Source organism: Syngnathus scovelli, chromosome 1 (genome assembly GCF_024217435.2).
Source record: "Syngnathus scovelli strain Florida chromosome 1, RoL_Ssco_1.2, whole genome shotgun sequence".
Lineage (NCBI taxonomy): Eukaryota > Metazoa > Chordata > Actinopteri > Syngnathiformes > Syngnathidae > Syngnathus > Syngnathus scovelli.
The window spans coordinates 10,852,691-10,878,810 of NC_090847.1; the positions used below are offsets into that span (position 1 = coordinate 10,852,691).

At 43.0% G+C, this 26,120-nt stretch overlaps 4 protein-coding genes across 8 annotated transcripts; 2 read left to right on the top strand and 2 right to left on the bottom strand.

Annotated features, from left to right (window-relative positions):
- Positions 1–424: 424 nt before the first annotated feature.
- Positions 425–12,378, bottom strand: hmgxb3 (HMG box domain containing 3). Of its 3 annotated transcripts, XM_049743945.2 has the most exons (22): positions 12,213–12,378; positions 11,507–11,677; positions 11,254–11,428; positions 10,147–10,626; positions 9,933–10,046; positions 9,687–9,821; positions 8,008–8,261; positions 7,824–7,915; positions 7,652–7,729; positions 7,407–7,480; positions 6,869–6,970; positions 6,642–6,782; positions 5,693–6,003; positions 5,443–5,570; positions 4,735–4,866; positions 4,465–4,649; positions 4,159–4,381; positions 3,708–3,844; positions 2,255–2,374; positions 1,927–2,136; positions 1,177–1,417; positions 917–1,076 (listed from the first exon to the last, which is right to left on the bottom strand). In XM_049743945.2, exons 2-22 carry the CDS (start codon positions 11,662–11,664, stop codon positions 1,063–1,065), a joined length of 3,504 nt encoding a protein of 1,167 aa, XP_049599902.1. In that variant the 5' UTR covers positions 11,665–11,677; positions 12,213–12,378; the 3' UTR covers positions 917–1,062. The 3 variants fall into 3 exon arrangements, with proteins under 3 accessions (XP_049599884.1, XP_049599893.1, XP_049599902.1); XM_049743927.1 differs by having other exon boundaries at positions 425–1,417; positions 12,213–12,377; XM_049743936.2 differs by lacking the exon at positions 12,213–12,378 and adding an exon at positions 12,049–12,069 and having other exon boundaries at positions 425–1,417.
- Positions 12,379–12,487: 109 nt separating this feature from the next.
- LOC125983411 (SLC35A4 upstream open reading frame protein) lies at positions 12,488–13,860 on the top strand. The gene is made up of 3 exons (XM_049744629.2): positions 12,488–12,712; positions 12,996–13,094; positions 13,542–13,860. Exons 1-3 carry the CDS (start codon positions 12,698–12,700, stop codon positions 13,731–13,733), a joined length of 306 nt encoding a protein of 101 aa, XP_049600586.1. The 5' UTR covers positions 12,488–12,697; the 3' UTR covers positions 13,734–13,860.
- A 74-nt stretch (positions 13,861–13,934) lies between these two features.
- On the top strand, positions 13,935–15,091 carry LOC125983332 (probable UDP-sugar transporter protein SLC35A4). Its single transcript, XM_049744484.1, has one exon. It carries the CDS (start codon positions 13,935–13,937, stop codon positions 14,892–14,894), a length of 960 nt encoding a protein of 319 aa, XP_049600441.1. The 3' UTR covers positions 14,895–15,091.
- golga6l9 (golgin A6 family like 9) lies at positions 14,940–26,012 on the bottom strand. 3 transcript variants are annotated; one of them, XM_068650605.1, is made up of 18 exons: positions 25,633–26,012; positions 25,519–25,548; positions 24,807–24,868; positions 24,683–24,733; positions 24,485–24,613; positions 24,057–24,131; positions 23,907–23,989; positions 23,536–23,646; positions 23,256–23,384; positions 22,656–22,792; positions 22,379–22,590; positions 22,247–22,306; positions 17,474–17,606; positions 16,512–16,633; positions 16,277–16,408; positions 15,869–16,036; positions 15,122–15,272; positions 14,940–15,054 (listed from the first exon to the last, which is right to left on the bottom strand). In XM_068650605.1, exons 3-18 carry the CDS (start codon positions 24,819–24,821, stop codon positions 15,020–15,022), a joined length of 1,743 nt encoding a protein of 580 aa, XP_068506706.1. In that variant the 5' UTR covers positions 24,822–24,868; positions 25,519–25,548; positions 25,633–26,012; the 3' UTR covers positions 14,940–15,019. The 3 variants fall into 3 exon arrangements, with proteins under 3 accessions (XP_068506706.1, XP_049600120.1, XP_068506703.1); XM_049744163.1 differs by having other exon boundaries at positions 25,491–25,548; XM_068650602.1 differs by having other exon boundaries at positions 24,683–24,868.
- Between the last annotated feature and the right edge of the window lie 108 nt (positions 26,013–26,120).

Sequence of the window (26,120 nt, forward strand, 5' to 3'; positions counted from 1 at the left end):
CCAGGGTGACGTTTGTCCTCAATGTTACTTTTGACTGCAACTATATTCTCATGACTTCCTCAATGTTAATATACTTCGTCTGATGTGTTCTCCAAAATTAGTCAACATTGCAGAACTCAATATGAGAGGCATTCACATCGCCTTTTGTGTGGTTCTAACTAAAGTAATGTTGCTTCTTCTACTTGTAGTATGCCACTATCATTCTGTTTGAGATCAGAATATTCAACAGAATGTCTAAGTCATCTTGTTGTAGCTGTTGATTGGCTATCTCGGTCGCCAATAACACAAAGTAGTTGACATTATATTTCTATGGTGGTCTTCACGACAGCCAATTTGGATATTGAGCTGCTACAAAGTTCATAAAGTGTTTCTGGGAAATAGTTTTACTAAAGAACATGGGCAAAAAAATAAGAAAAGAAAATAATTGAATGATTCCCTGTTTTCATTGTTTATTTTGTATTTGACCTCAATGCATACCTATCTAATATTCTAACATTGCTGTAGAAATGTAACCAGTACCACCAGTGTTTTTTAAAATACTTAGGATGAAGTATATCTTATCTTAAAATGTTTATTATCTCAATAAAAAGCTAAATGAAAGTGTTATGAATACATATATGGATAGTATGATATGATATACGATATGAATATGATCAACATTTATGTGCATATACAGTACATAAAGCTTCAGTCCTAAAGGCAACAAATGGCAAATAAGAGCCAATTGTGTGTACTCTTCATTTTATTTTCAGTAGGCTCATTTCATCGGAATGCTTGAAACACAGAAACTTAATTATTTTCATTCTTCTTGTAATCTTACTTATGACGTACTGTCTTATGTTTACAGATCAACGTTGCATTTTGATAGCATTCACTGAAGCACAACAACGTCATAGGCGGTCTCTTTAGGGCCTTGTTCGAGTTCCTCCGCCACCCCTGTTTGGTCTTCTCCGAGTAATGCGCTTTCCAGGTTGACATTTGCCACTCCGAGCCTGTACAATGCATCCCGGATGACGACCTCTCCGGGCTGGCACGACTTCACGACTTGGCTGATCTGCTCGTTCACAATGTCTCTACTTGAGAGAAAATCCAGTAGTCGATTGTAGAGGTAGTAATGTGCCGGGTTGTTGAAAAGCACATGTTGTGTCCTCAAAGAGTTCACTGAACTTTGGTTACCTTGTTTTTCACCTTCCTCCTTCACAATTTGAGTCACAGTGCAAATGAGGTGCTCTAGGTCTTTGCACAAGGCCATTGAATGGTGTTCTGGAACAGCAGCCTTGTGGCCCAGAGTCAAGGCAGGAGGATGCACCAGCCAACAAGACGAAGATTTAGTGTGGGGGTGAATGTGCTGGTTGTCCCCGAACATAGAAAGATCAGCATTGTACGGCTTCTCCTGCAGCTCAGCGCGTGACACGAACTGAGGAGGAGCAAAGAGCAAGAGTCTTAGACACAAACATGAAAATGTGACCACAGCTCAAGTCTGACAGCAACCTGAAGTGGTTCTTTAACTACAAAAGTGTAAAAAAAAAAAAAAAAACATTAAATTACCACATGCCAGTTATATAACAGTAGTTGTTTGTGTTACATGTAAAAGAAAATATTTTGATTGTTTTAAGTGGCCAGTTTTGATGAGCAGTAAACTGTATTAGATATTAGAGTGCCTTTTTCCTTAATTGATCGGCACGAGAGGCACATTTTAAAAACAGACTTCATGACGTCATACAGTATGATGTCTTTCCATTCTATAGCACGACAAACACCAACCACACACACAAAAACATTGTAACTTTATGACTGCTCTCGTAGTGACAATCACAACTAAGCATTATGATTATTTTTGCTGGTGTACCTAATGTTGTGTCCAGTACTGTATGACTTTTATCATGTTCAGCTTATTCAGGTGACTTGTTAATGATTTGCACCCACCTCCGGCTCATCAAAAGGCTCAGAAAAGCAACCTTGATTTCTGCCCCACATCTGGGCGGCCATTTCTGGGTACTGCATGTCCGTACAAAGAGCCACTTGTCGAGCGCAGTCTCCAACATAGACTGGAGGCCAGTAACGGGAGGACATCAGCAGATCTACGTGATCCCGGGCCGTCTCTCCTCTCACCAAGTACTTGGAACCGCACACGACCTGACGCACAAAAATGAGGCTGACGGTGACTCATTGAATTGTTTTCGTCTTTCAAGGTGATAGATAATAAGGCGTCCAGTGTATGGCACACAGCCAACTCACTGTGATTTGCTTTTACCTTGTGGGGGCAGACCTTGGACAACTTGCCAGCAGTGAGGTGTTGAGGGGCCTGGGGGCCTGTGGGGAGGCCGCTATGAACAAGCGTGCACATGGAGGTCAGAGAAGTCAGCAGGTCTATCTAGGAGGGCGAGGGAGAGATAGGAGCATTTTACATCATGGCTGTCAAAAGGTGCATATTGTGCATAGATGGATACGACACTACTACACAAAAAATAAAAAAATAAACTAAATTTTCAGCCTAAAATGCAGTACAACCTTTATATGTGAACTTAAAATATCTTTTGAATGTACATGTACAACCGTTTTTTGGTTCTTTTTGCACAATTTGCTCTTATCTAAAGGTTGAAGGGCAAAAATCACAACAGGTTTCAGGTTCAGGCTTCTGCTATCAGATTTCTCATCTGTCAGGAAGAATCCAATTCATTTTAGTAGGTCTGCTCAGTAACCATTCATTTCAATTACTTCACATTTGTCATTTGTTGACTTGCTGAAATACAGAACAACACCATGGTCATGGTTTCCTAAGATAAAAGTTTATTCATTTTTTTAAAGATTGTGTTCATTTACATTGGAACTAATGCATTTAAACTTTCAGGGATTATTATCCCTACTGTACGCCAGAAGTCGAATATTTATGAATGAAGCCTGATTCAAGATGCTTGAGGGGGTATTTACATATAGTCACTCTGATGACAAGCGTGAATGTTTTATTTGCTATTTCTCCTCTAGGAGCCAAAAAGCAAAGTAGAGCAATAGTATCTTATAATTACGACTGTTACTGGACAAAAAAATGAAACAAATCGGCTGGTTCACAGTCAAAAGAGTGTATGTTTTGAAATGTTGAATCAGATTTCCAAGTAGGCCTATTGAGTGTTCACTGGTGTTTAAAGCAGCACGAATGGCGTCAAGTTTGGTCTGAAGAGGACGTACGCGATGCCAATGGAGATAGTGTTCCTTTAAGCAGTTCAGCAGAACAATTGTTTCGCACTTCTGTATAACTACGCTTCCAAAAAGAGAAAATCCTCTCCACAGTCTCAGCGGAAGGGAATGTTGGAAGCATTTTGCTTGAGGTCAGTCAGTGCACAATGGGCTATGGAAAAAGTGCAGTGGCTAACAGTACACTGCGCTTGATATGTAGATATGTTTACCGCGCTTTTTCGACCCACGTTTTTCTGCTTCCCAATCCTCTCTGCGTTTTTTGCAACCATTTGCAACAAAGTACGTTCTTCGACAACTCAATACGAGGCGAAGAGCGTACTGATATTTCTAAATACGGGTGGATTCCATTTTTCAAGGGATTGTTGGCAACCCTATTTGCAAGAAACATTCAAAGTTTTTTTCTGGTCCACTTCAGAGCGCTTCATAAAACCAAACCTATGCTTACTCGAATGTACAGTCTCAGTGGAGCATTGTATGTAAGCACAGCTGATATAGATCTGTGGCACACCCACCTTACTTGAGCCTGGAGTGATGCTCAACCCACAGCGCTCCAAAATACTTCTCAGTTTGTCCTCACTGTAGTCTTTGACCTTGTCGAGGCTCAACTCGCCATCGTGAATGAGCCGGACCAAAACTGATGGCGCACCTCCTGAAACATGAAATAATACTCATATCATTTACTATCCATATTTTACACAAGGATTTAGTAATCATGTTACAAACATCCTAGAATGAACAAGTTTGGGCAGAGTGATCATCAATTAAGAATACCTTGTCACACAGAACAAGGTAGGCTCAGCTATGGTGCTTTAGTTTTATGGCCTGGAAATATTTCTCATACAAAGACATTTAAGAATGATTGAGAGTACATGCAAAATGCATCAAAAGTACTAAATTTTCCACATTGAGTTTGGAGTGATTGTTAGAAATACAGTAACAGATTACAATTACGGTAACGTGTACCTGGGGGCTGCTGTGTTTGTGACGTGACTTTGTCCTTTTCTGTGTTGATGACAGTGCTGCTCCTCATCAGTGGGGGGATGAAGGGTGCGATAATTGAGGCATCCATCCGTGTGATGGGGATGTCTGCAGGGAAAGCGGCCTGCTCAATTGCCTCGGTCTCCATGGTCAGCCAAAAGTCATCCACGCGCACTTCGTCTGACACCGGAGGGTCCGGCCAGGTGAACTGCAGAGAACAAGCAGAATCGATGACCAACTTTGTGGCTGCAGAAATATCGTTTCATCACTAGCTTTTATTTTTGGTCTTACCTCCACATTTGTGAGCTCCAGCACATTGTTTGTGTGTCGCCTGGCAATCTCTACCATGGGAGCGACACCACAAACACCGCAGATCATATCGTTATAGTCTCGCACTGTAAGACTCTCGAAGGCCCAGTAGCCTATCAGGACATATTCTTGAATTTGGGACGTCTCCTCTGGACTCAGCGAATGGACTGATGAAAACACAAGAGGTGGTGTTCAGTTACAATATTTTGCACAAACAGCTACATATGTAGTTGTGATATTATTACATGTTACCGGGGTGGTTGGAGACATGATCAAATAAGGTCCCGACAGCCTGAGCAGGAGGCTGGCCTGATCTGATTTTGCTTCTGATCTTTAATAAGAGATCAATGCTAACCAATAGTCTGTTTCCAATGTTGAACAAACCTGAAATAACACATTCATAGGAAAAGATTGTAGTCATGCCGCAATGCCTTTCATGGCTCTTTGCAGAAATGGTGGTATCTGAGGACACTGGTTCAAGTTTTAGCTTTGATGTATGAAGTCACAGACTATAACCACACAAAAAGCGTCCTATGCCCATTTTCAGAATTTAAAGCAAGTTCTCCAGTGAGGGAAAACAAGTTTCCAATGTCATGTTCTAGTCATAATATTAAGGGGAAAAGAAATGCAAAGTTAAGTATACACTGTAAACCTACCATCATTGTGATTTCTATGTCTTGTGCCACATGGGGACCATGGGTCAGTTTCAGAAATAGTGTGCTCATTTATAACACATATTGAGTCATGTGGCTCAGTATTAAAAACACTGTTATGAAGCTAGGCAGCATGGTTTGCTATTAGTACATCTGCCCCAAAGTTCCCAGTTCCTGGGTTTGAATCCTGGGTGCTCCTGTTTCCTCTAGTTCCTACTAGCAATTGTATCAGAATACATTTTTAAAGTGAACCTGCATGCAAGCCATGATACGTCCTGAATGCACTGAGCACAACTTTTATTTTTACCTGGATGCAGGTCAGTGAAGCTGTGCAGAGCCAGACACTTGGCATTGAGACAGACTTTGAGTTGCAGAGATGCCGTCTGGATCAGCATCTCAGTAATCAGCCAGCAGTCCTCCTGCCCTGCTATTGTGCTTTGTTAAAACAATTATAGCATGTTGTTAGGGGTAGCAGACACGCACAACAATATAAAAACAGAAGAAGAAATTGGGAAGTGCTGTTAAATATGTCCACAATTTTGTTCCTGTCTTCTCACCTCTGATCTCCTTTGTAAAGGGGCTTTTTACAGAGCCCACATTGGGTGGCTGATGATTCATAGAACTGAGGCCACCCGGACTCCACCAGGGTCTCAGTCTCAAAAGTCCCTTCCTTGTTTTGCTCGCCCGCTTGGACTAAGACAATTTGAAGACTGTTAAGATCCTGGATAAGGGAAAGTGTTTCTTGGAGCTCGGCCTCGCTTTCTGGAATCTGCAGGGAATGGCGAATCAGCTGCAGGGTGGATTGCCGTTGGATGTCTTTCTGAATAGGACTTAAGGGCTGGCATGGATCGATCACTCGATTTAACCTCTAAAACAGACAATCACAAAGATCGACGATACAAAATGAAAAAAAGGACAAGCGTGGCTAAACGTCCTGCTTGTCAAATAGGGTTAAAAGTTACAATCAACAACAAATACATTAACCTGTTTCGACGAAGAAGGAGCGTTGAAGATATAAATCAGTCGCTAGTTGTCTGAAAAGCACTCGTGTTATCCTCATTCCACCTTCGATTTTTTTTCTAAAGTATTGTAACAATCCTATTTTTAAAAAATCCAATGCTTTAAAAAAATACTCCGCATACAAATAAAAAAAATGCATTTGTAGACTGACAGCTGCCTCAACATGCAGTGAACTCCAACCATAATGACAAGACCATTTAGCCATCTAAAGAGTATGATAGGGTGCCAGGAATATCACACTTGGGAGTAAAATCAACAAAACAGTTAACAAAAAAAAAAGCCTTACACAAGGAGATAAGTCAAAGAGGGGAAAAATAAAACAAAAACCCAAAGTGACCCCCCCCAATCGTCCTAGCCACATACAAATACTGAAAATATGTCTGAACCATGATAGGGATTTTCCAAAAACTACATAAGAATCTTTGTTTTTGTGTGGTATGATCTCCACAACTACTTGTTTGAAACGTAGAAGGAGTCAGCTTTTACCTCGGTTGCCTTGGGCTTCCCCTTGGGTAGCTCACAGCCACATTTAGGGCACACTAAGGGTTTATGTCTGTTCTTATACATGTAGTCACACAACGTGTTCTTACAGCGACCTCTGCCTCTCAATGTTGACAGTCCTAGGTCCTTAAAAAAGAAAGAAGTGGAACTTATACGGGAATAAGACAGGACATGCAATATTTGCACAAAACATTAAAATGATTTGCACTTACAAAGCTGTTGACTGACACGTGATTGAAGGGAACAATTGACACAATAGTCATGCCCTTATCAGATGAGGAAGAAACAGGCTGGTGGGTGGTGACAGGAGAAGTCTACAAATAAAGTGAACAAATGGATTAAGAACACTGTCCTAATACATCCATCAATCTATTCTCAATGGTGCTTGTCCTTTATAAGGGTCGCAGGTGAGCTGGAGCCTATCTCAGCAGACTTTGGGTAAGGGACGGGTAAATAGAACAAACAATGGTTGCCAGCCAATGGCAGAGCAGATATAGACGAGACATAACTATTCACACTCGCATTCACACCTAGGGACAATTTAGAGCCTTCGACAACTCTAAGATACATGTTTTTGCAATGAGGGAACAAGCTGGAGTAACTGCAGACAATCCATGCAAGCACAGGAAGAGGAAGAACATGCAAACTCGAACTAAGAAGGCCAGCGCAGCGATCAAACTGGAACCTAAAAACTGAAACAGATTTGATACAATCAACTAAAATTGTTAGCGTATGTTACTGTGTGCTGACCTGCACGGATTGGACTTGCTGGCCGAGTTGTTTTAAAGCACCAGCTTTGAGACCTGAGAATCTCTCTCTGGGTTCTGTGGTTAACAACAAAAATGTTATCCCATAATACACAAAAGAGTCCCTCATTTTTCTTTTTTTTTTTTTTTTTTTTTTTTTGGTCGATTTAACTTTTTCTTGTTAAGTATGGTTCAGGACTACATGACATGAAAAATAGTCCATACAAACAAAACGGGAACATGACGTACCAGTTGGTGGTCTGTTGTTTTGTGCCGGAATTTTTCTGTTCACAGCTGGGACTGTGATGACTTGGAACAAAGCAGGCGCTGGAGAAACAAATAACAACGTCAGTGTAAAACAATGTGACTGGAGTCTTTACATGAAATCTAAATATCTATAATGTTTGTAGTTTCCATTCACCTGTTTTATAACAGGAAGGTAAGATGGGTCTTTTAGGCCTCCCCTGAACTTCGCACATGCTTTGACTTCTGAGTGCTTTTTTTTTCATGTGCCTATTCAAAGACAAGGATTCTGTCTAATTAAACCTATAAAACTGATTGAACTAAAATACAGCACAGAGAAGGCAATTTGTACAGTGACTCACTTTATTAGCGGCTGCATGGATGCGCAGCGTGTTTTTTCCGGTGATGTGCTGCTGCCCTCTGCTGACTCAACACTTAGAGCTGAGTTGATCTTCCTTAAGCAGTTTTGCCCTTCTTTTTTGCTCTGAGTGGGTTTGGTTTTACAAGCACCAGCATCAGCATTCCCCTCCTTCGTAGTGTCTAGACAGCTTGGAGCAGACGTGGCTTCGGACACCACCATGGCAACGGGTATGTTTTTTTGCTGGGGTTTCTTTACCTGATGTAGAAATGCAGGCACAGAGTGAAAAAGTCAGACACTAATTTTAAAATACAATGAACTTGGAGCAGTCCTCAATTGAGGACTAAGAAAAAGCAGTAATTAGATTATTTATCATGATCAATATAGTATTCATTCTTCATCATGAAAGGACAGTGTGAATGATTCTGAGCATAACCTAAATGTGTTTTACAGATCTTATTATTAATTACTCTTATTACAGATCTACTCTGGTCCTGCAGGTTGTATAAACTGGCTCGCTTGTTGTCCCACCAAAGCCTGTCTGGACTGTAACTAAATCATCTCAAAAAGTAACAAACTACAGGTTAAATCAGTAAAATATTTGCAAAGGCACAATTATTCTTGTTCCTCTTGTCTTTAGACTGATCAAGCAAACATTTTACTTTTTGGTGCCGATATAAATCTAATAAATATGATTTAAAAACGAGAATGATTAGATTATGCTGATTATACAGACCAAGAAATAAAATCCTAAAAAGCAGGCAAGGGCACTCATATGAGGCAGGTGAGGCAGTGCCTCACCTTGCCACCAGGGGCGGTAAAGGGCTCAACATGGTTTCCTCAGTTGTCACCATAAATTGTTCAAAAATGAATAATATAATAAAACATAATATAATAGCTGTCCTGTGGTCTATGCTTTTAATGCAATTTTGGTGTGTTTCGTATACATTTGGATCATTTTCATAGTCAAAACAGCTGTATTTCTTGTTCAAATAACAACGGGAGACGAGAATCATGGAGGCTGAGGCAGTGACAGGTAGTGCCTCTCAGGGCGTGCGTGTGAGCGTGTGCACCACTCACACACACACTGTAGTGAGCGCGTGCAAATGGCGTGTGCTTGCAGTCAGCGGGAAAAGGCGCGTGCCTTGAGGCAGCCAATACTTTTGCCTAAAAAATGGGGCGATAGTGAGCCACGACACGAGTAAATGCGAGAGTAAATTAAGAAGAAAAAAAAGAAAAGAAAAACAACCAACAACATTCGGTGCTGACGCGTTGCTATTTGGCTTTATTTTCCCTGAAAATGGAGGATATAATCTCGAAGATAAGAAATTTTTCAAAACTTGACTGTCAGTCAAAGCAAGAAATCATAAGTAAGGGAAGACCAACGGCAGATTTGCGAGGATTAATTCAAACTACGTTTGTCCCGGGACGGACTACAACACATTTGTTTCAAAAGCAGTGGTACTCTAAAAAAAGACTTCATTTATAAGTAAAGGTAAGAATACTGCAGTGGTGTGTTTAAATGTACAGTGGTGTGTTTAAAATGTTATTAAATTTAATCAAGAATACCATGCATGCTTGTAAATCTGACTTGTGAGTCAGTGCCTTAGCGTCATACAGTACGTTTGTGCCTCACCGACCCCAACCCTCACCGCACGTCACTGCTAAATAGGTATTACTCACAGCAGGTATCCATTTGCCGCCAAGGTGGATTCCACAGTCGGGGCATTTTGCTGGCTTGTGGCGGGTGACATACACGAATGAACACTGAGGATTGGGACACCTCCCACGACCTCTTCTGGTGTATGTTTTCACAGCCTAAAAAAACAGTTGGACAAATGCTATCTTAAATGAAATTAACTTAACTTCTATTCTCTGATGAAACGAGAGCTGGCGCTGTCATGATGTTCAAAAAGTGAGAGCAATGACCATCTTGTATGGCGGCACTGCTACGGGATTTTGCTCTTCTCTGGCTGCCACAGGGACCATCATGACGGTGCCCAAAGAGCTGACCCCTGCCAAGGACTTGGTCTCGAGCAAGTTCTAAAATAAGACCAAAATGGCATTACTTGCCTGTAATTCAATTCAATCAGTAAAACACAATGTTGTCATTAAACATGGTTATTGGATGTGAAGTCAACACCTGGTTGGGTATGATGGCAACCATCTGTGTCGTTTCCCCTTGGGTTTGATGCATTGTCACCCCGCTGTTTACACCAGCAGCATCTCTTATCTCAAATCTGTTCATTCCAACACAGTTTGCTAGAGCATCCACAGGGGTGTGCGGGTAAGAAACATCTTTGGAAGCTGGAGACACAGTTGTGATTGATGAAGAAGAGGAGGATGTGCTTCCTTGGATGGCAGTTGAAGATGCTGCCTCGCCAATGTCTTTTCCAAAGTTGACCAGAGAGCTTGAAGAAACATCCATCTCGGAGGCCAAGACAAGCGTTTGGGCCTCTTTCGACTCTTGAGACAAAGTGGGGAAGGACACGGTTCCATCAACTGGATTGGGACACTCTGCCAGAGAAGCTCCTGGCTGGGGATCATCGGTCAGGACAAGGTAACTAGCTCTCGGTAGGATCTTACGGAAGCCTGGAAAGTCACTGGATGGACTGGGAGACAACTGAAATAACAAAAACAATGAAATTCAGAAAACCTCTGTGAAAAAGCCACCATTGGTCATCAACTACAACTTTGTACACAACAAAAACTTGAAACATTATTACAGTAAACTCTCTTGATGGGCCATTCTTTTGACTTCAAAGTAAGCCATATTAGGTTAAGTCCAAATAAATGTTGAGTTCATGTTTGGCAACCATTAAATTTGTTTTACGTATGCAAATCTACTTCTACTTCTCTATGTATGTAATTATTTGACACTTGGTTATCCAAAATAGATATGCATGTCAATCGAAAAGCCACTTTAACCCAGTGGAAGATTTGTAACACAGTGGCAAGTATAAAGTGTGACAGCAGCCTGTTTCTCTTTCATTTTAATTCCTCAAACGTTTGAATCTACATGTCCAACTGTTAAATGTTTCAGTATTTTTCCACAACTTGCTGTTTTCTTACAAGGAGCAGAATGGCTGGATATGTGCATTCAAACGCTAGAGAAGGTCAAATTAAGTTCACTTACAGGTAGGTTTATAGTTCATTTTAGCATCATCCTGAAATTTCACCCCAAAGCAAATTGGTCAACAAATGTATCTGAGTCGGGTACCTGCCCTAAAAAATTTTTTTAGTCATTTACTGTATCTGTGCCATCCTTCTCCGAGTTGGCCTTCTCCAGATAGTAGCGTTTCTCTGCAACACTAAGCCTTTTCCAGCTTTCGCTGATTCGCTTGTTGATTTCTGATTGTGGCTGATTGGGCCTCTCCTGTTGCATAATCTGATGAACATCGAAGTAGTAGAGCAGGTAGGCAGATCTGTAAGATTACATTTTTTGAAGCATGGAAGCAGAATCCCAATTTGTGAGGGTGCAAACATTTTGATGTGTGCATTACCTGGGCTTTTTTTGTTTCACATCGCCATCTTCTTGACTTTTGCGCTTACGCTTCTTGGGGGAAATTACATCAAGCTGGTTGCCACCTCTCTCAATCTCCTCTTTCAGCTTCACCTCCTCTTTTAGCTTCGCAACCTCATAAAGGTCCATCTTCTCCATGACGGCCTTGGACCTAGGTACCATTTGGATCATACATAGTATGTTAAAAAGTAAATACGATGAAATTTACTCAAGTAGACATGTTTTTTTATAACTACATAAAATTGACTTTTGTTGTCCCTTGATTTTGATTCTAACTTGTTTGTTATTTATTTTTTTATTTTAAAATTATCACCCACGGCTAGGAGAAAACCAAACTGTTCAACATAATAATAATAATAATAATAATAATAATAATAATAATAATAATAATAATAATAATAATAAAAGGTTAACTCTTCATTGGTTGTGTTATGCTAGAACTCTGAAATCGGGACAAATATGGATGAGAATAAAACGAAACACCAACGATCAGTGCATACAAGAGCGACATAAAGAACGCACCAATGGTCATTTCAAAAAGCGATGGCCACAAGAGTACTAATGGGGCGTTAACAAGTTAAAAACACTGGCACGTGTATGTTTTAAAGCAGCGTTAATAGCCAAACTGTATACTGCCAGCTATTCACGGCGTGGTCCAATGAAATGGCTTCTTGTTGAAGTCTTACCTCGTGTGGACCTAGCGCTTCACGATGCTTTGAAAATGATGGAAAAACGATCGGACATCATACAAGCACTGGATATTAGTGCTACGTGGTAAATGTTATACGTAAAGTGCGAAATTTGCGAGAGAAATATGTCTGCAAAATTTACTTCCTTTAACCTCTACCGAACAAAAACATGGCGTTTTTGCTGTATTGTTATAATCCAATCACAGGCGTTCATATGGAAACATTGGCCAATCATGTCTGACGTTTTTGACACGTGAAGGTGACACTTTTCCGGTATTGATAACGCGCCTCTGCCAAATTATGATATGAAACACACTGACAGGTTAAAAAAAAAAGTGTAGATATAGTATGTTGATAGCAGCGCGTTGGAGATATTAGATCAAACTCCTTCCTTATTTACCTAGAAGTCACTTTTAGACCTAACTAATCGCAAAGAAGGGTGTAGGTTAGTTGTCGAGCACTGATCAAGTCGATGGGCAAAAATGGCGGATGACAAGGTGAGAAGAGCGTTCCGACTTTTAATGCATTAATTCTTAATACCGAGTCAGTCCGTAGTTATGACAAGAAATGGGAAATTGAAAATGGATTTCGTTGAAGTATGTCAAGCTCTCATCGAATTTATGGTCGCACCAGTTTGCCAATAAACAGAGATGTTTAACTTTAATAATGGAAATCGTAAATGACATGTATTACATTGCATCGCTGTTTGCATGAATGAAAACCAAGAATTAGGATGGTATTTCTGACCGGTGGAAACATGAACCACTTGTCTATTTTTAGGATCCCCTGAAACAGTTGAAAGACTTGACACAGCTCAAAAATCAATTGGAGGAAATCCAGAAGAGAGTGGAGAACGAAATCTCTGTAGGAATTCCTCAGGTACTTGCGCGGTTGTTGTCACGTGACTAAAGCCAAACACAAATCCCCCCCCCAACCTCAAAGTTGCCCACTTAAATTGTGTTAGTGATCAGAAACCAACATTAACACTGTTTGTTAAAGCTAATCTTTATCGTACTGCAGCTCTGCTTACCTTCTGGTTTTGACGTAATTTATGCTTCAACCGCTACTTGAATGTGGCTCAGCCAGCCAAGCTGCCAGGTCATTGGTGGGGAAACCCGTTATGCTATAAGGTTATGATAACAAAAAGTAACGCAAGCTAAATTGAGGAGAACATTTTCAACAACGAAATCAATGAAAACTAGTAACTACTGAACTAACAATATGTGAACATTTTTGTCAGTATGAGCATGCATGGGTATCAACACTCCTGTGGTTAGTGAAATTTCAGAGTTTGATTTTTAGTTTAATGTCATCTTCACCTTGCAGGGTGGCTCGCTGTCGGGATCTCCGTTCCTGAAGGGCTTGCTGGCTGGTTATGTAGTGGCTAAGCTGCGCTCTTCCGCCATCTTTGGGGTGCTGCTGGGGACAGTCACTGGCATCTACGCAGCACAGAACTATCAAGTGCCTAACATTAAAAGGACCGTCAAAGACTTTCTCAACAACTTGAAAAAAAAGTAATTTGGGCAGGCCGACAAAAGCCTGGTGCTAGTTCTTGTTTGCTCAGTGATGGACTGCAATTTCTGCATTTTATTTATGCTGTAGGACTTCAATTTGCAGCGTTTGGTCCGTCACGTTTCATAACATTCATTTGGTTGCTCCTTGTGATTGCCTTAAGTTATCTGCACTGGAATTCATGTATTTAATTTTGTGTTATCAACAATGATTGCAATCCAGAACGAGAAGGTGAGGTACAGGAAGCGGTGGCTGCTGAGGGTACGGTGGGGGGTCCTCTTGTGCGTGATGGTCCTCATCTACGGCACTCATGCGCCGCTCATCGCTCTGAGCAAAGCAGAGGGCCGCATACCCTTCAACCCTTCCTCATGCGTCGTCATGATCGAGTTGGTCAAGCTGCTCGTGTCTTTCGCCACTCTCATTACGACCGGGGGCGCGTCGACGTTCCTCGCGCCTCCCTCCCTGTTTTTCGTGGCCCCCTACGCCGCCCCCGCCGTACTCTACGCCCTCAATAACAACCTGGTTGTCCTTATGCAGGCTCACATGGACCCCAGCTCTTTCCAGGTCCTCAGCAACCTCAAAATTGCCACCACCGCTCTGCTCTACTCTCTGTGCTTGGGCAAGAGGCTGCGCTGGGGTCAGTGGGCTAGTCTGGGGCTCCTCATGGCGGCGGGAGTGTGCCATAGCTACACTAGCCTGGACCCAGCAGACGCAGGCGAGACGCAGCAAGAGGTCAGGCTTCATATCACTGCGTGGGGGCTTTTCCTCATGCTGGTGTATTGCTGTGCATCTGGGCTGGCAGCCGTTTATACAGAAAAGGTGCTGAAGGGTCAGAAGCTGCCACTCAGCGTTCAAAATCTCTACCTCTATGTTTTTGGTGTGCTTATCAATGGACTGTCTTCTTTCACTGCCCTCGCGAGTGACAAGAGCTTTTTAGAAGGGTACTCGTGGACTGTCTGGGCTATCATAGCGGGACAGGCGGCTAACGGCCTTCTGATGTCTGTACTGTTGAAACACGGCAGCGGCATCACTCGGCTGTTCGTCATCTCCTGCTCCATGATGGTCAACGCTGTGATGTCGTGGGCAGTTTTAGGGCTGCAACTGACTTTCTTCTTCTTGATACCACTCGCCATGGTCACCTTGGCAGCTTTTCTTTACTACACATAGCGGACTCTTCGCGAGAAGCTCCAATCACTGTTTTAATACTCATGCTTTGGTTTTGCATATTTATTTCTTGCATTTTTATTTCTATGTTGTGTGTACAGTTCCTTTTGGAGGTTATTGTGCTCACTTCACTTAGTGAGAGTATCTTTGAACTCCCCCAGTACTGTGAAAAATAAATAAAAACAAGAATTACTACAGTATAGGACGAGTAAGTGTAGAACTAAACCCACCTTTATGCAGTTGTTTGTTGTTGGCATGCAGCTGCTGGTTCTCAGCAGATAGGCAAACAGCATCGTGCACAGCCTCGAGCAGCACGCTTCTGTATCTGGTCTCAGACGTCCTCCTCAGATCTTCGCTCGATTCATAAAACCTCCTGAACACCTTCAGAGACACATGTTCATGAAAGAAAAAAAAAGGCAGGGTAAACAACATATTTGGGGGTAAAAACACAACACAAAAAAACCACTTAATTGCAAGCATCAGAAATTTCATGCGAGCTCCGGTGTTTGTAATTAAGGAACAACTCCAGTTACACAAACACAAACAAAGGTCATAGGGCAGGTTGTGCGTGGTTCATTTGAATGGCTAATGTGCGGCTCTTAGCCTTTTGGGGGCAGTATATTACAAAGACGCCTACCAAGAACAGTTTCACGACCAAGTAAATTGAATTAATATACTGTAACAAATTAGATTTTTTTTTTTTTCCGCTGAGGATAAAAATATGTCTGTCTATGACTTTTGTTCTGTGTGTTTTTACCAATGTCATTGCATTGAAATAGAACAATAATATTATGTGAAGTAAAAGTACAGAATACATATTTGGGCTTTGCATGGAAGGGTAAATTGCAAGGGTAAATAGTCAGGGAGACAACAGTCCCCTAAAAAAAAATTACTGATAATCACATATAGTAAAAGAGTGGAGAGACAAAAGATGAATGAAAAAGTTAACATTTATATCCTGCAAGGGCTGGACCCACCTGCAGGCTCTCTTCCCTTAGACGTTGCACTTCACTTTGATGCTTGTGACGCTGCACCAGCAGCTCCTTGTGGGCCTGCTCCGCTTCCGCTCGCAGGGCCTCCATCTGCATCATCAGAACCCGTCTCTCATTGCTCATCACCAGCAGCTCTCTCTGCACGCCCTCACCCTAAGGATTGATTATTTTTGTCAATTGACATTTACGCTCTATTATTAATGTGTGTTTATAGTTTTCTTCACATTTCCACAAAATTACACATTGATGGCCTTCTTTGCGGACCCCCCCCCCCCCCCCACACACACACACACACACACACACACACACAATGAATCAGCTCTAGTGACTCAGCATCGTCTCCAAAGAAAGATAACACGCTGAATAATACAGTATGAAACATATGCAGCTTACTGGAAGCTGCTCCCTCGTCAAGTCTCTCTGTATTTTCTCCACCTCCTGCAGAATTAATCTCCCACTGAGCTCTTTCAGTTGCCTCCTACGCTCGTGTGCATGGCAGTCTTCCAACTGATACTCATCATTTAACTCAAAAAAAGCAGAAAGGGGGGGAGGGCTTTAGTGAGAGTGTCTTGTACATACAGAAAGCCTTCAAATGATTAAAAGGCACAAGGGAGATGAAGCGAGTTACTTGTAGACAGAGGTCACAATTTTCTGTAGAAATATTCTTAATCGGTTCCTTTCTGAGAGGCTCCATCAACTGCAGGATCCTTGCTATGCTCTCCTGGACTTTCTCCAGGCTCCCTGTGCCTTCTGCATATATGAGAAGCAGAACATACAGTCACTGGTCAAATCACCTGTGCAATCAAGTAACGTTCAAGAAAAGGGCATATCAAAAGATCTGCTTTAAAGAAAATGATAAGGCTTATTTTTTTAGATTCCTGGAAGTATCTGGATTCTTTTGTGTGCTAAACAGATTTATTGTGGAACTTGTTCAGATTTTTTGTGTAAATAACACTATTTGGAATCCAAACACAGGCAAAAACAAAAAGTGAAATGTGAACTGTGGATTGTCTTGTAGGCATTGAACTTGACTATTAGTTGTATGGGACTTACATAAACCACACTAATGGTTTTCTGTAGAAATCAGTGCTGTCATTTACATTCAGATATTTCTAGTAGGAGTTTGCAATGATGTACTACAACTGTATTGAAGACGCCTTTATAATGTTGACGTATATATGTATTATAAGATTGGTAACAAGATACTCAATATAATGCAGTCATGTAAACAAAAACAGATAAAGTCTACACGCTCCAGTTCAGATGCCAGGTTTTTGTAATATAATAAAATGAGACCAAGATAAAAAATAATAATAATCCATTAATAATTTGCAGATTCGGATGAGATGGTGAGACTTGCTTGAGGCAGTTGAGGAGAAAACCTGCTTCAAACATAGAAATCACACTTCCTACTAATGTAGCAAAGAGGAAGGTGACAAAAACATATGGGCAGCGTTTATAAATAACATTATATAAATAACATTATAGTACTGAAAATTATAATCATATAAGTGGACTTTGTGAACAACTCTTATATTGGAGCTTTTGGAAATCTGCAGATGTGCTGATTTGTGAAAGTCTCCTGTTTACCTCTTACATGTGCCTCCATTTCCTGCCTTAAGTCTTCCTGCAAGGTTTTCACGGTGTCTGAAGTATTTTCGGGATTGATGTTGTGACTTCCAGATAAGTGACTGTCCATTTGGATCTTTTGGAGGCCACACAGCTGCCAAAGAAACAGAATATTTATTGTCAGGGCTATTTTCAGTCGTGATACTTAAGTTACATTTTATTCTTTTACATTTTGTATTTGTACATTTTAGTATTCACTTGACTTATTACGTGAAATTCCTTCATTTGAAAACAGCCACTGCACTTACATTGCAAGGTTATGACAGTTAACGAAAACTAATGAAATAAGATAAAATTGGGAAAAAAAAACCTGTTTTGTTAACAAAATAAAAAATATATGCCAAGCGTATCACACAGCTATATTACATGTCATTTAGAACCCTCTATTTATTGAGTATGATGTTTTTTCTCCTCAAAAGCCGGACGTATTTGAACAGACACATGTATGCCTCAGATAATACTTTAGAGGGCAGGAATCTGCCATCAGATGGCTTTCCAGTGACCTTGCAAGACGGCTCTAACTGGGTAAAGAGAAATAACTGATTTTGAAGCGTTACTTTGTCAAAATTTTAAGAAGGAGGTAAAAAAATAAAATAAAATGTTTATTCAGATACTATTAAATGCACACTGGGAAGGTGCATCGTAAAAATACTTAATATTAATCACAAGTATTTGAGTAAAACCGTGTTAGAAAGCGGTGTATGTAATTTGAAACAGTAGGTCATAATTTTGGATTATTATTTGATTAATTATAATTTATTAATTAAGTCATGATTTTTCCAACTACACTCTTAAAATATGTAAGCAAAAAATAAGCCATTGTGCACAAATGATAGAGAAAGTTGTCAATTCTGGCTATGTTCAAGCCCATGCTTTTACTAGTAGTAGTTAGTCATAGACAGACCTAACCCAACAAGCGAGACTATTGAAAGATTTCAGGCCTTCCGCTATGCAAAATAAAAAGTTTGTGACCCACAAAGTTAACAAAATAATGAAGAAAAAAAAAATAAAAAAGCTGAAATATTCCTTTTCTCTATTGCCAAATCCTTTGGTGGAGTTCTCAAGGTTGCTGTTTGCAGTTGTATTATTGATTCAAAGTGGGTAAAGTTATTTGTGATGTTTGGAAATACAAAAATATTAAGCTTGTTATGAAATCAAGATTTTTAAGCATCGTAACCGTCATGTGTGGAAGTTGATCTTCCCCTCAATTGTTCTGTCTTTTTGTTTAAAAGGACCAATAAACCGTGAGTCATCACCTTATCGTGGTGGAGGGGTTTGCGTGCCCCTATGATCCTAGGAGCCATGTTGTCGGGGGCTTCATGCCCCTGGTAGGGTCACCCATGGCAAACGGGCCCTAGGTGAGGGGCCAGACAAAGCATGGCTCACAGAAGCCCCTTATGATGATTAAAATAAATGGACTTCGTTTTCCCTCGCCCGGACGCGGGTCACCGGGGCCTCCCTCTGGAGCCAGGCCTGGAGGCGGGGCTCGAAGGCGAGCGTCTGGTGGCCGGGCCTTTACCCATGGGGCCCGGCCCGGCGCAGCCCGAAAAGGAAACGTGGGTCCCCCTTCCCATGGGTTCACCACCTGTGGGAGGGGCCAAAGGGGTCGGGTGCAATGTGAGCTGGGCGGCGGCCAAAGGCAGGGACCTTGGCGGTCTGATCCCCGGCTGCAGAAGCTGGCTCTTGGGACATGGAATGTCACCTCTTTGGCTGGAAAGGAGCCCGAGCTGGTGTGCGAGGCAGAAAAATTCCGACTAGATATAGTCGGACTAGCCTCCACGCACAGTTTGGGTTCCGGTACAAGCCCTCTCGAGAGGGGCTGGACTCTCTTCCACTCTGGAGTTGCCCACGGTGAGAGGCGTTGAGCAGGTGTGGGTATACTTATTGCCCCTCGGCTGGGCGCCTGCACATTGGGGTTCACCATGGTGAACGAGAGGGTAGCCTCCCTCCGCCTTCGGGTGGGGGGACGGGTCCTGACTGTTGTTTGTGTCTATGCACCAAACGGCAGCTCAGAGTACCCACCCTTCTTGGGGTCCCTGGAGGAAATGCTGGAGAGCGCTCCTTCTGGGGAGTCCATCGTTCTACAGGGTGACTTCAATGCTCACGTGGGCAATGATAGTGAGACCTGGAAGGGCGTGATTGGGAGGAACAGCCCCCCCGATTTGAACCCAAGCGGTGTTCTATTGTTGGACTTCCGTCCTCGACACAGCTTTTCAATAATGAACACCATGTTCAAACATAAGGGTGTCCATGTGTGCACTTGGCACCAGGACACCCGAGGCTGCAGTTCGATGATCGTCTTTGTAGTCATGTCATCGGATTTGCGGCCGCATGTTTTGGACACTCGGGTGAAGAGAGGGGCGGAGCTGTCAACTGATCACCAGGGTGGTGGGTTGGCTCCGATGGTGGGGGAAGATGCCGGTCCGACCTGGCAGACCCAAACGCTCTGTGAGGGTCTGCTGGGAACGTCTGGCAGAATCTCCTGTCAGGAAGAGCTTCAACTCCCACCTCCAGCAGAGCTTTTCCCACGTCCCGGGGGAGGCGGGGGACATTGAGTCTGAGTGGACCATGTTCCGCTCCTCTATTGTTGAGGCGGCTGACCGGAGCTGTGGCCGTAAGGTCGTTGGTGCCTGTCGTGGCGGCAATCCCCGAACCCACTGGTGGACACCGGCGGTATGGGATGCCGTCAAGCTGAAGAAGGAGTCCTATCGGGCCGTTTTGGCCTGCAGGACTCCGGAGGCAGCTGACAGGTACCGGATGGCCAAGCGGAACGCGGCTTCAGCGGTTGCTGAGGGAAAAACCCGGGCGTGGGAGGAGTTTGGTGAGGCCATGGAGAATGACTTCCGGACGGCTTCGAGGAAAATCTGGTCCACCATCCGGCATCTCAGGAGGGGGAAGCAGTGCAACATCAACACTGTTTACAGTGGGGATGGCGTGCTGCTGACCTCGACTCGGGACGTCGTGAGTCGGTGGGGAGAATACTTCGAAGACCTCCTCACTTCCACCTACACGCCTTCCATTGAGGAAGCAGGGCCTGGAGACTCTGAGGCGGATTCTCCAATCTCTGGGGTCGAAGTCACTGAGGTAGTTAAAAAATTCCTCGGTGGCAAGGCCCCGGGGGTGGATGAGATCCGCCCGGAGTTCTTAAGAGCTCTGGATGTTGTGGGGCTGTCATGGCTGACACGCCTCTACAACATTGCGTGGACATCGGGGACAGTGCCTCTGGATTGGCAGACTGGGGTGGTGGTTCCCCTCTTTAAGAAGGGGGACCGGAGGGTATGTTCGAATTACAGGGAAATCACACTCCTCAGCCTCCCCGGTAAGGTCTATTCAGGGGTGCTGGAGAGGAGGGTCCGTAGGGAGGTCGAACCTCGGATTCAGGAGGAGCAGTGTGGCTTTCGTCCTGGCCGTGGAACAGTGGACCAGCTCTACACCCTCGGCAGGGTCCTCGAGGGTGCATGGGAGTTCGCCCAACCAGTCCACATGTGTTTTGTGGACTTGGAGAAGGCGTTCGACCGTGTCCCTTGGGAGGTTCTGTGGTGGGTGCTTCGGGAGTACGGGGTGCCGAGCCAACTGATAAGGGCGGTTTGGTTCACCGATGCCAGAGTCTGGTCCGCATTTCCGGCAGTAAGTCGGATTCGTTCCCAGTGAGGGTTGGACTCCGCTAAGGCTGCCCTTTGTCACCGATTCTGTTCATAATTTTTATGGACAGAATTTCTAGGCGCAGCCGAGGCGTTGAGGGGGTCCAGTTTGGGGACCTCAGCATCGCGTCTCTGCTTTTTGCAGATGACGTGGTGCTGTTGGCTTCTTCAGGCCATGATCTCCAGCTCTCGCTGGAACGGTTCGCAGCCGAGTGTGAAGCGGTCGGGATGAGGGTCAGCACCTCCAAATCCGAGTCCTCGATCGGAAAAGGGTGGAATGCCCTCTCCGGATCGGGGATGAGATCCTGCCCCAAGTGGAGGACTTCAAGTATCTTGGAGTCTTGTTCACGAGTGAGGGGAGGATGGAGCGCGGGATCGACAGGCGGATCGGTGCAGCGTCGGCAGTAATGCGGACCCTGTATCGGTCCGTTGTGGTGAAGAGAGAGCTGAGCCAAAAGGCAAAGCTCTCAATTTACCGGTCGATTTACGCTCCTACCCTCACCTATGGTCACGAGCTATGGGTCGTGACCGAAAGAACGAGATCCCGGATACAAGCGGCCGAAATGAGTTTTCTCCGCAGAATGTCCGAGCTCTCCCTTAGAGATAGGGTGAGAAGCTCGGTCATCCGGGAGAGACTCGGAGTAGAGTCGCTACTCTAGTCGCCTCCTGGACGCCTCCCTGGGGAGGTGTTCCGGGCATGTCCCACCGGTAGGAGACCCCGGGGACGACCCAGGACGCGCTGGAGAGACTATGTCTCTCAGCTGGCCTGGGAACGCCTTGGGATCCCCCGGGATGAGCTGGATGAAGTAGTTGGGGAGAGGGAAGTCTGGGAGTCCCTCCTAAAGCTGCTGCCCCCGCGACCCGACCCCGGATAAGCGGAAGAAGATGGATGGATGGAATAAAGTCTCCATTTTCAAACAATCAGATCTTTTTGTTAACTATTCCATGCATCTGGTTTTATTGGGTTAACTTCCTGAGTACTTTGGCCAGCCTTAGTGTAAAGGAGGAAAGGTCACAGTGACACTACAGCCTTGCTCAAGTCACCTATGTAATTATTAGGAGGCGAGGTCTAACAGATGTATAAGGATCAAACCTTAAGTTTAATCCTTTGTGATTCTTCCCTTTTCTTCTCCCACGACTGCTCTTTCACAATCTGTTGAATGGACCACACACTTATGAATTCAATATGTTTGACACATATTTCACTGTTGATGTTATAAATGACCTGCAGGCTTTGGATGAGCTCAGCAAGCCTGCGGATGTTATACGTCTCATTAGCCGAATCTGACATCATCACATGTCTCAGCCCCATAATATGACCTCGGATCTCTTGCTCCGTTTTCTTTGGACTCCAGCAAAATTGGGAAGGCCTCGTCACTAAACGCTTCACTCTTTGGGCCAAAGCTAAAGCAGATGGCGTCTCGTCATCCAAATTGCCTGCAATGAGGAAGCGTAAGACTCGCGCTCTGAGCAAAGGTTAGATTGGAGGCAGAGCAAAGCACCTTGAGGTTGGATAAAGTAGATGAGCGCCGTCCTGCTATTTCCTGTGAGAGCGTCACTGAGGAGGATGTGCAAGAGTGCATCGGTTTTGGCGGCATCACATGGGAGTTGATCCATAACCTTCAGCAGTGGGCTGATGCTGGAGACATGACATGGCATGAAATGCCATAAATGTTTTCAAATTTGGTATGGGATTTAATAACCATTTTATGGACATTTTCAAATGCTGTCACTGCTGGCAACACCCTGAGCTAGTCGCCAGTCAATCGCAGAACACACAGAACCTAACTTACTAAGTTACGAAATGTGGCGCCAAATTACTTGTTCACGCTGACTGCGGGCATTGTTGGGTATAAGTGTAAAAAGTGAAGTGGCACGCTTAGGAGTGTTTTGCATTTTGGGTGACTATTGATTTTATTTTTAGAAAATGACATGTCTTGTTTAGTGTAGTCACATTGTGTATCAGTGCCTGGATCCAGACAAGATTGGCTCATTTCCATATCTTATTAAACACCAAAGCCAAATTGCAGCTATACTTCTTACTATGTGGCAAACATATAAGGATAAATACTATGTAAAAATTGGACATGTTGTCAACAGACCCCATGAGATCCGTCTTGTTGGCTCCTCCCACCAGACCGAACACCCGCAGTCTGCTACGACAGAGTTGAAAGGCCACTTCATCGTTTTGGAGTTTCCACTCCACTGCAACTGTGAAAAGCCAACTACATCTGCAGAACATAAAAGTAGTTGATTTTAAAAATAATAATAATTAAAAAAAAAAAAAACACAAAATGAATAAATGTGAGTCTTTTAGGTGTTCCAGTTATTTCCAAGTTGTGTAACTCCGTGCCAGACACAGCCTGAGTTTATTTGTCTTACCTTGATGAAATGGACTCTTCTTTGGCCTTTTGTGCTTCCCTGCATGTTTTATAGAGCGAGTAGGCTTCCTCTGCAGAACCTACGCACGCCTCCGCCAAACCTCTGATAACACTAAGCAAAGAACAAAAGTAAATTTCTCAATGTAATAAAAGCTCAATACATGTTTCTGTGTTAGTACTGGAATTTCGCAACTTTTATTGAGCCAATTAAGGAACATCATCTACACAAAATATAAGCGGCCATTTATAGGCAAAATTTTGGCTAGGTGGACTTTGCAGTAAGCAAATGATATGTTAAGAGATCTTTGATCATTTTCCACGGCACTGCTGATGATCACTGTGGCACATTGCCTAGGACTCAGTGACACTTACCCTCCGAGGACCGGATGAAGGACAAGTTTGAGAGTTTGTGTGTCAGGATTCAGGAGGTCCTCCACACTGCCATCCAGGTGAAACTGTGCAAATAAACTCAACTTGTTGGCAACGTTCTATCTATCATGGTGTCAGACAATAAAAACAAACCTGAAGGTAAGACACGGAGACAATCAGCTCCTCTTTCACAGATGACATCACACGACTCAATACATTTTTTAACACCTGAGAAAATCACAAGGTGGGTAACAAGATGCTGTGACCAAATAGCAGTTTCCTTCCCGTTATTGAGATAAGACATATATATACATTAAAAATATCTTACGACAAGCACACTCAAAAAAAAAAAATAGTATGTCAATTTACTCACAATCCTGTCATGTAAAATCTGAGCCTGTTTAAACAGTTAGAACATGATATATGTACAACTCTGTCATCTGATGGAAAAGCATTTTGTTGTGCTACCTATCACGTGCTTGCATAGAGAGTTAAAAAAAAAAAAAGACCATTTACAGTGGTGTGATGGCAACATTCCCTTTAGAGGAAAGTCAAAGTAATGTTTCAAAACTGAATGAGACCTGTTGAACGAGGACATCATCAATTAGAGTGCCGATGTTCTCCATTGAAGCACCGCCTATGAGCAGTGACCCACTGTAACCTCCACACGTGCAATCAGTGAGTGGCTGTAGGAGCTCACTGTGGAAACCCTGTCAGACACATAGTATAAGTTTTTGTCTCTCGGTGTTGTGACTCACACTGAACAGACTTGTTGTTACCTGCATGTTTTCCGCAGCCACAGCTTGGTCGAATGACAAGCGCCATAGTTGCTGTTTGGAGAAACATTGAGGTGGCGCAAGCTCATAAGAGGCAAATATTGTGAGATGGTGACCTTCAGAGTACCTCATCTTTTGACATGCAGTCCAAACTTTGTCCATCCTTTTTAATGAGCGCGCACTCTGTACCTTTTGAGAGGAGAGACATTATGCACATATAAATCTAACTGCATACATCCATTTTTTATTGTTTGTTCTTACAGCGAGCATTTGTTATGCTCTGTGTTGCGTTGACTTTGTTTTGATTAGGTTGAGTTTTGTTTCATCATGTTTTCCCTGTATCATTTCTTCATGTTTTGTCTCGTTTGGTTGTTGTCTCTACCTGTGCTCATCAGCCCCCTGTTAACCAACTCACTCACTCCAGCCACAGTCATTCGACCACCTTGTCCAGGTGGTGTCACTCGTTTCGACACTTTGCTTATACTGTAGTTTCTTTCCACCTTTGTCAGTTCATTGTTTCTGTTGCTGTAGTCGTCAGTCACATTACCCCCCCAAAATGCCTATAGATGTTTTTTTTTTTTTTTTTCGATTAGTCCTGTTTCCCAGTACTGGTGGAGCTCGTGGTAATTTTTCTTCACAGCTCATGAATTTAGGGGGTTAATATATTTTTATTATTATTTGTGCTGTGCTGAGTTTTAAACTCAGAACCTTAGAAATGTAAGGCAGGTGCATGAATCACTATTTCACCATACTGCAGCAAATCTAATGCGCTTCCAATATTGTAGGGTTACATTGTGAGAACATGCCTTACCTGGTATTGGATTTAGTACAATTCCTACCTTCACTCCTTCACCATTCCCCATTATCACCTGTAGAAGAAATATAGGTCACTGCAGAGTTAACAGAAAGAAAAAAAGAATCAGTTATTTTTCAACAAAAGAATGAGTACTCACAGGGTGTTTTATGCCCATGGAGGCCATGTCCCGTTTATGTTTGCAGCTTCGCTAGCAGATAGGGATTATATTACACTCTGCTAAATTATTAAGGGCACAGAATCTACTTTCACTCAAGGTGTACAGTTGCTAAGATATAAAATAAAAGTTGAATTTAATAAAAGACTAAGCAGATTACAGTCAATTCAGCCATCATGGGTAAAGTATACAGTAATTTGCTTTAAATAATTGGAAAAGGTGGTGGTAAAAGTAGAGGACAATTCTGCTTGTACATCATTTCTGTCTTGTTTCAAAACTACAATGTAGTTGGTTTATCTCTCGCTAACTGTCAATGTCATGGCTTAAAGAAATAAAAAGTGGCAACTAAAATGGGTTCATTTCACACCCCAGGTAAGTCTTACATTAACAGTGTCAGTGCAGGTTATTTAAAGAGACCACTGTACAAAAGGTGAAGTGCTGTACAATGGATGTTATTGTTCCAAAGGTTT

Excerpts from the sequence above, each read along its gene's own strand:
- hmgxb3 (XM_049743927.1), bottom strand. The coding sequence starts at position 11,664 with ATGGAGAAGATGGACCTTTATGAGGTTGCGAAGCTAAAAGAGGAGGTG. Across the intron at positions 4,867-5,442 it reads CTTCACTGACCTGCATCCAG|GTTTGTTCAACATTGGAAAC; the intron begins GTAAAAATAAAA and ends GTGTTATTTCAG. Across the intron at positions 3,845-4,158 it reads ACAAACACAGCAGCCCCCAG|GAGGTGCGCCATCAGTTTTG; the intron begins GTACACGTTACC and ends TTCATGTTTCAG.
- LOC125983411 (XM_049744629.2), top strand. Across the intron at positions 13,095-13,541 it reads TCTCTGTAGGAATTCCTCAG|GGTGGCTCGCTGTCGGGATC; the intron begins GTACTTGCGCGG and ends TTCACCTTGCAG.
- LOC125983332 (XM_049744484.1), top strand. The coding sequence starts at position 13,935 with ATGATTGCAATCCAGAACGAGAAGGTGAGGTACAGGAAGCGGTGGCTG.
- golga6l9 (XM_068650602.1), bottom strand. The coding sequence starts at position 25,659 with ATGGCCTCCATGGGCATAAAACACCCT. Across the intron at positions 23,990-24,056 it reads TCTCCGTGTCTTACCTTCAG|TTTCACCTGGATGGCAGTGT; the intron begins GTTTGTTTTTAT and ends TTATTTGCACAG. Across the intron at positions 22,307-22,378 it reads AGCTCATCCAAAGCCTGCAG|ATTGTGAAAGAGCAGTCGTG; the intron begins GTCATTTATAAC and ends TCCATTCAACAG.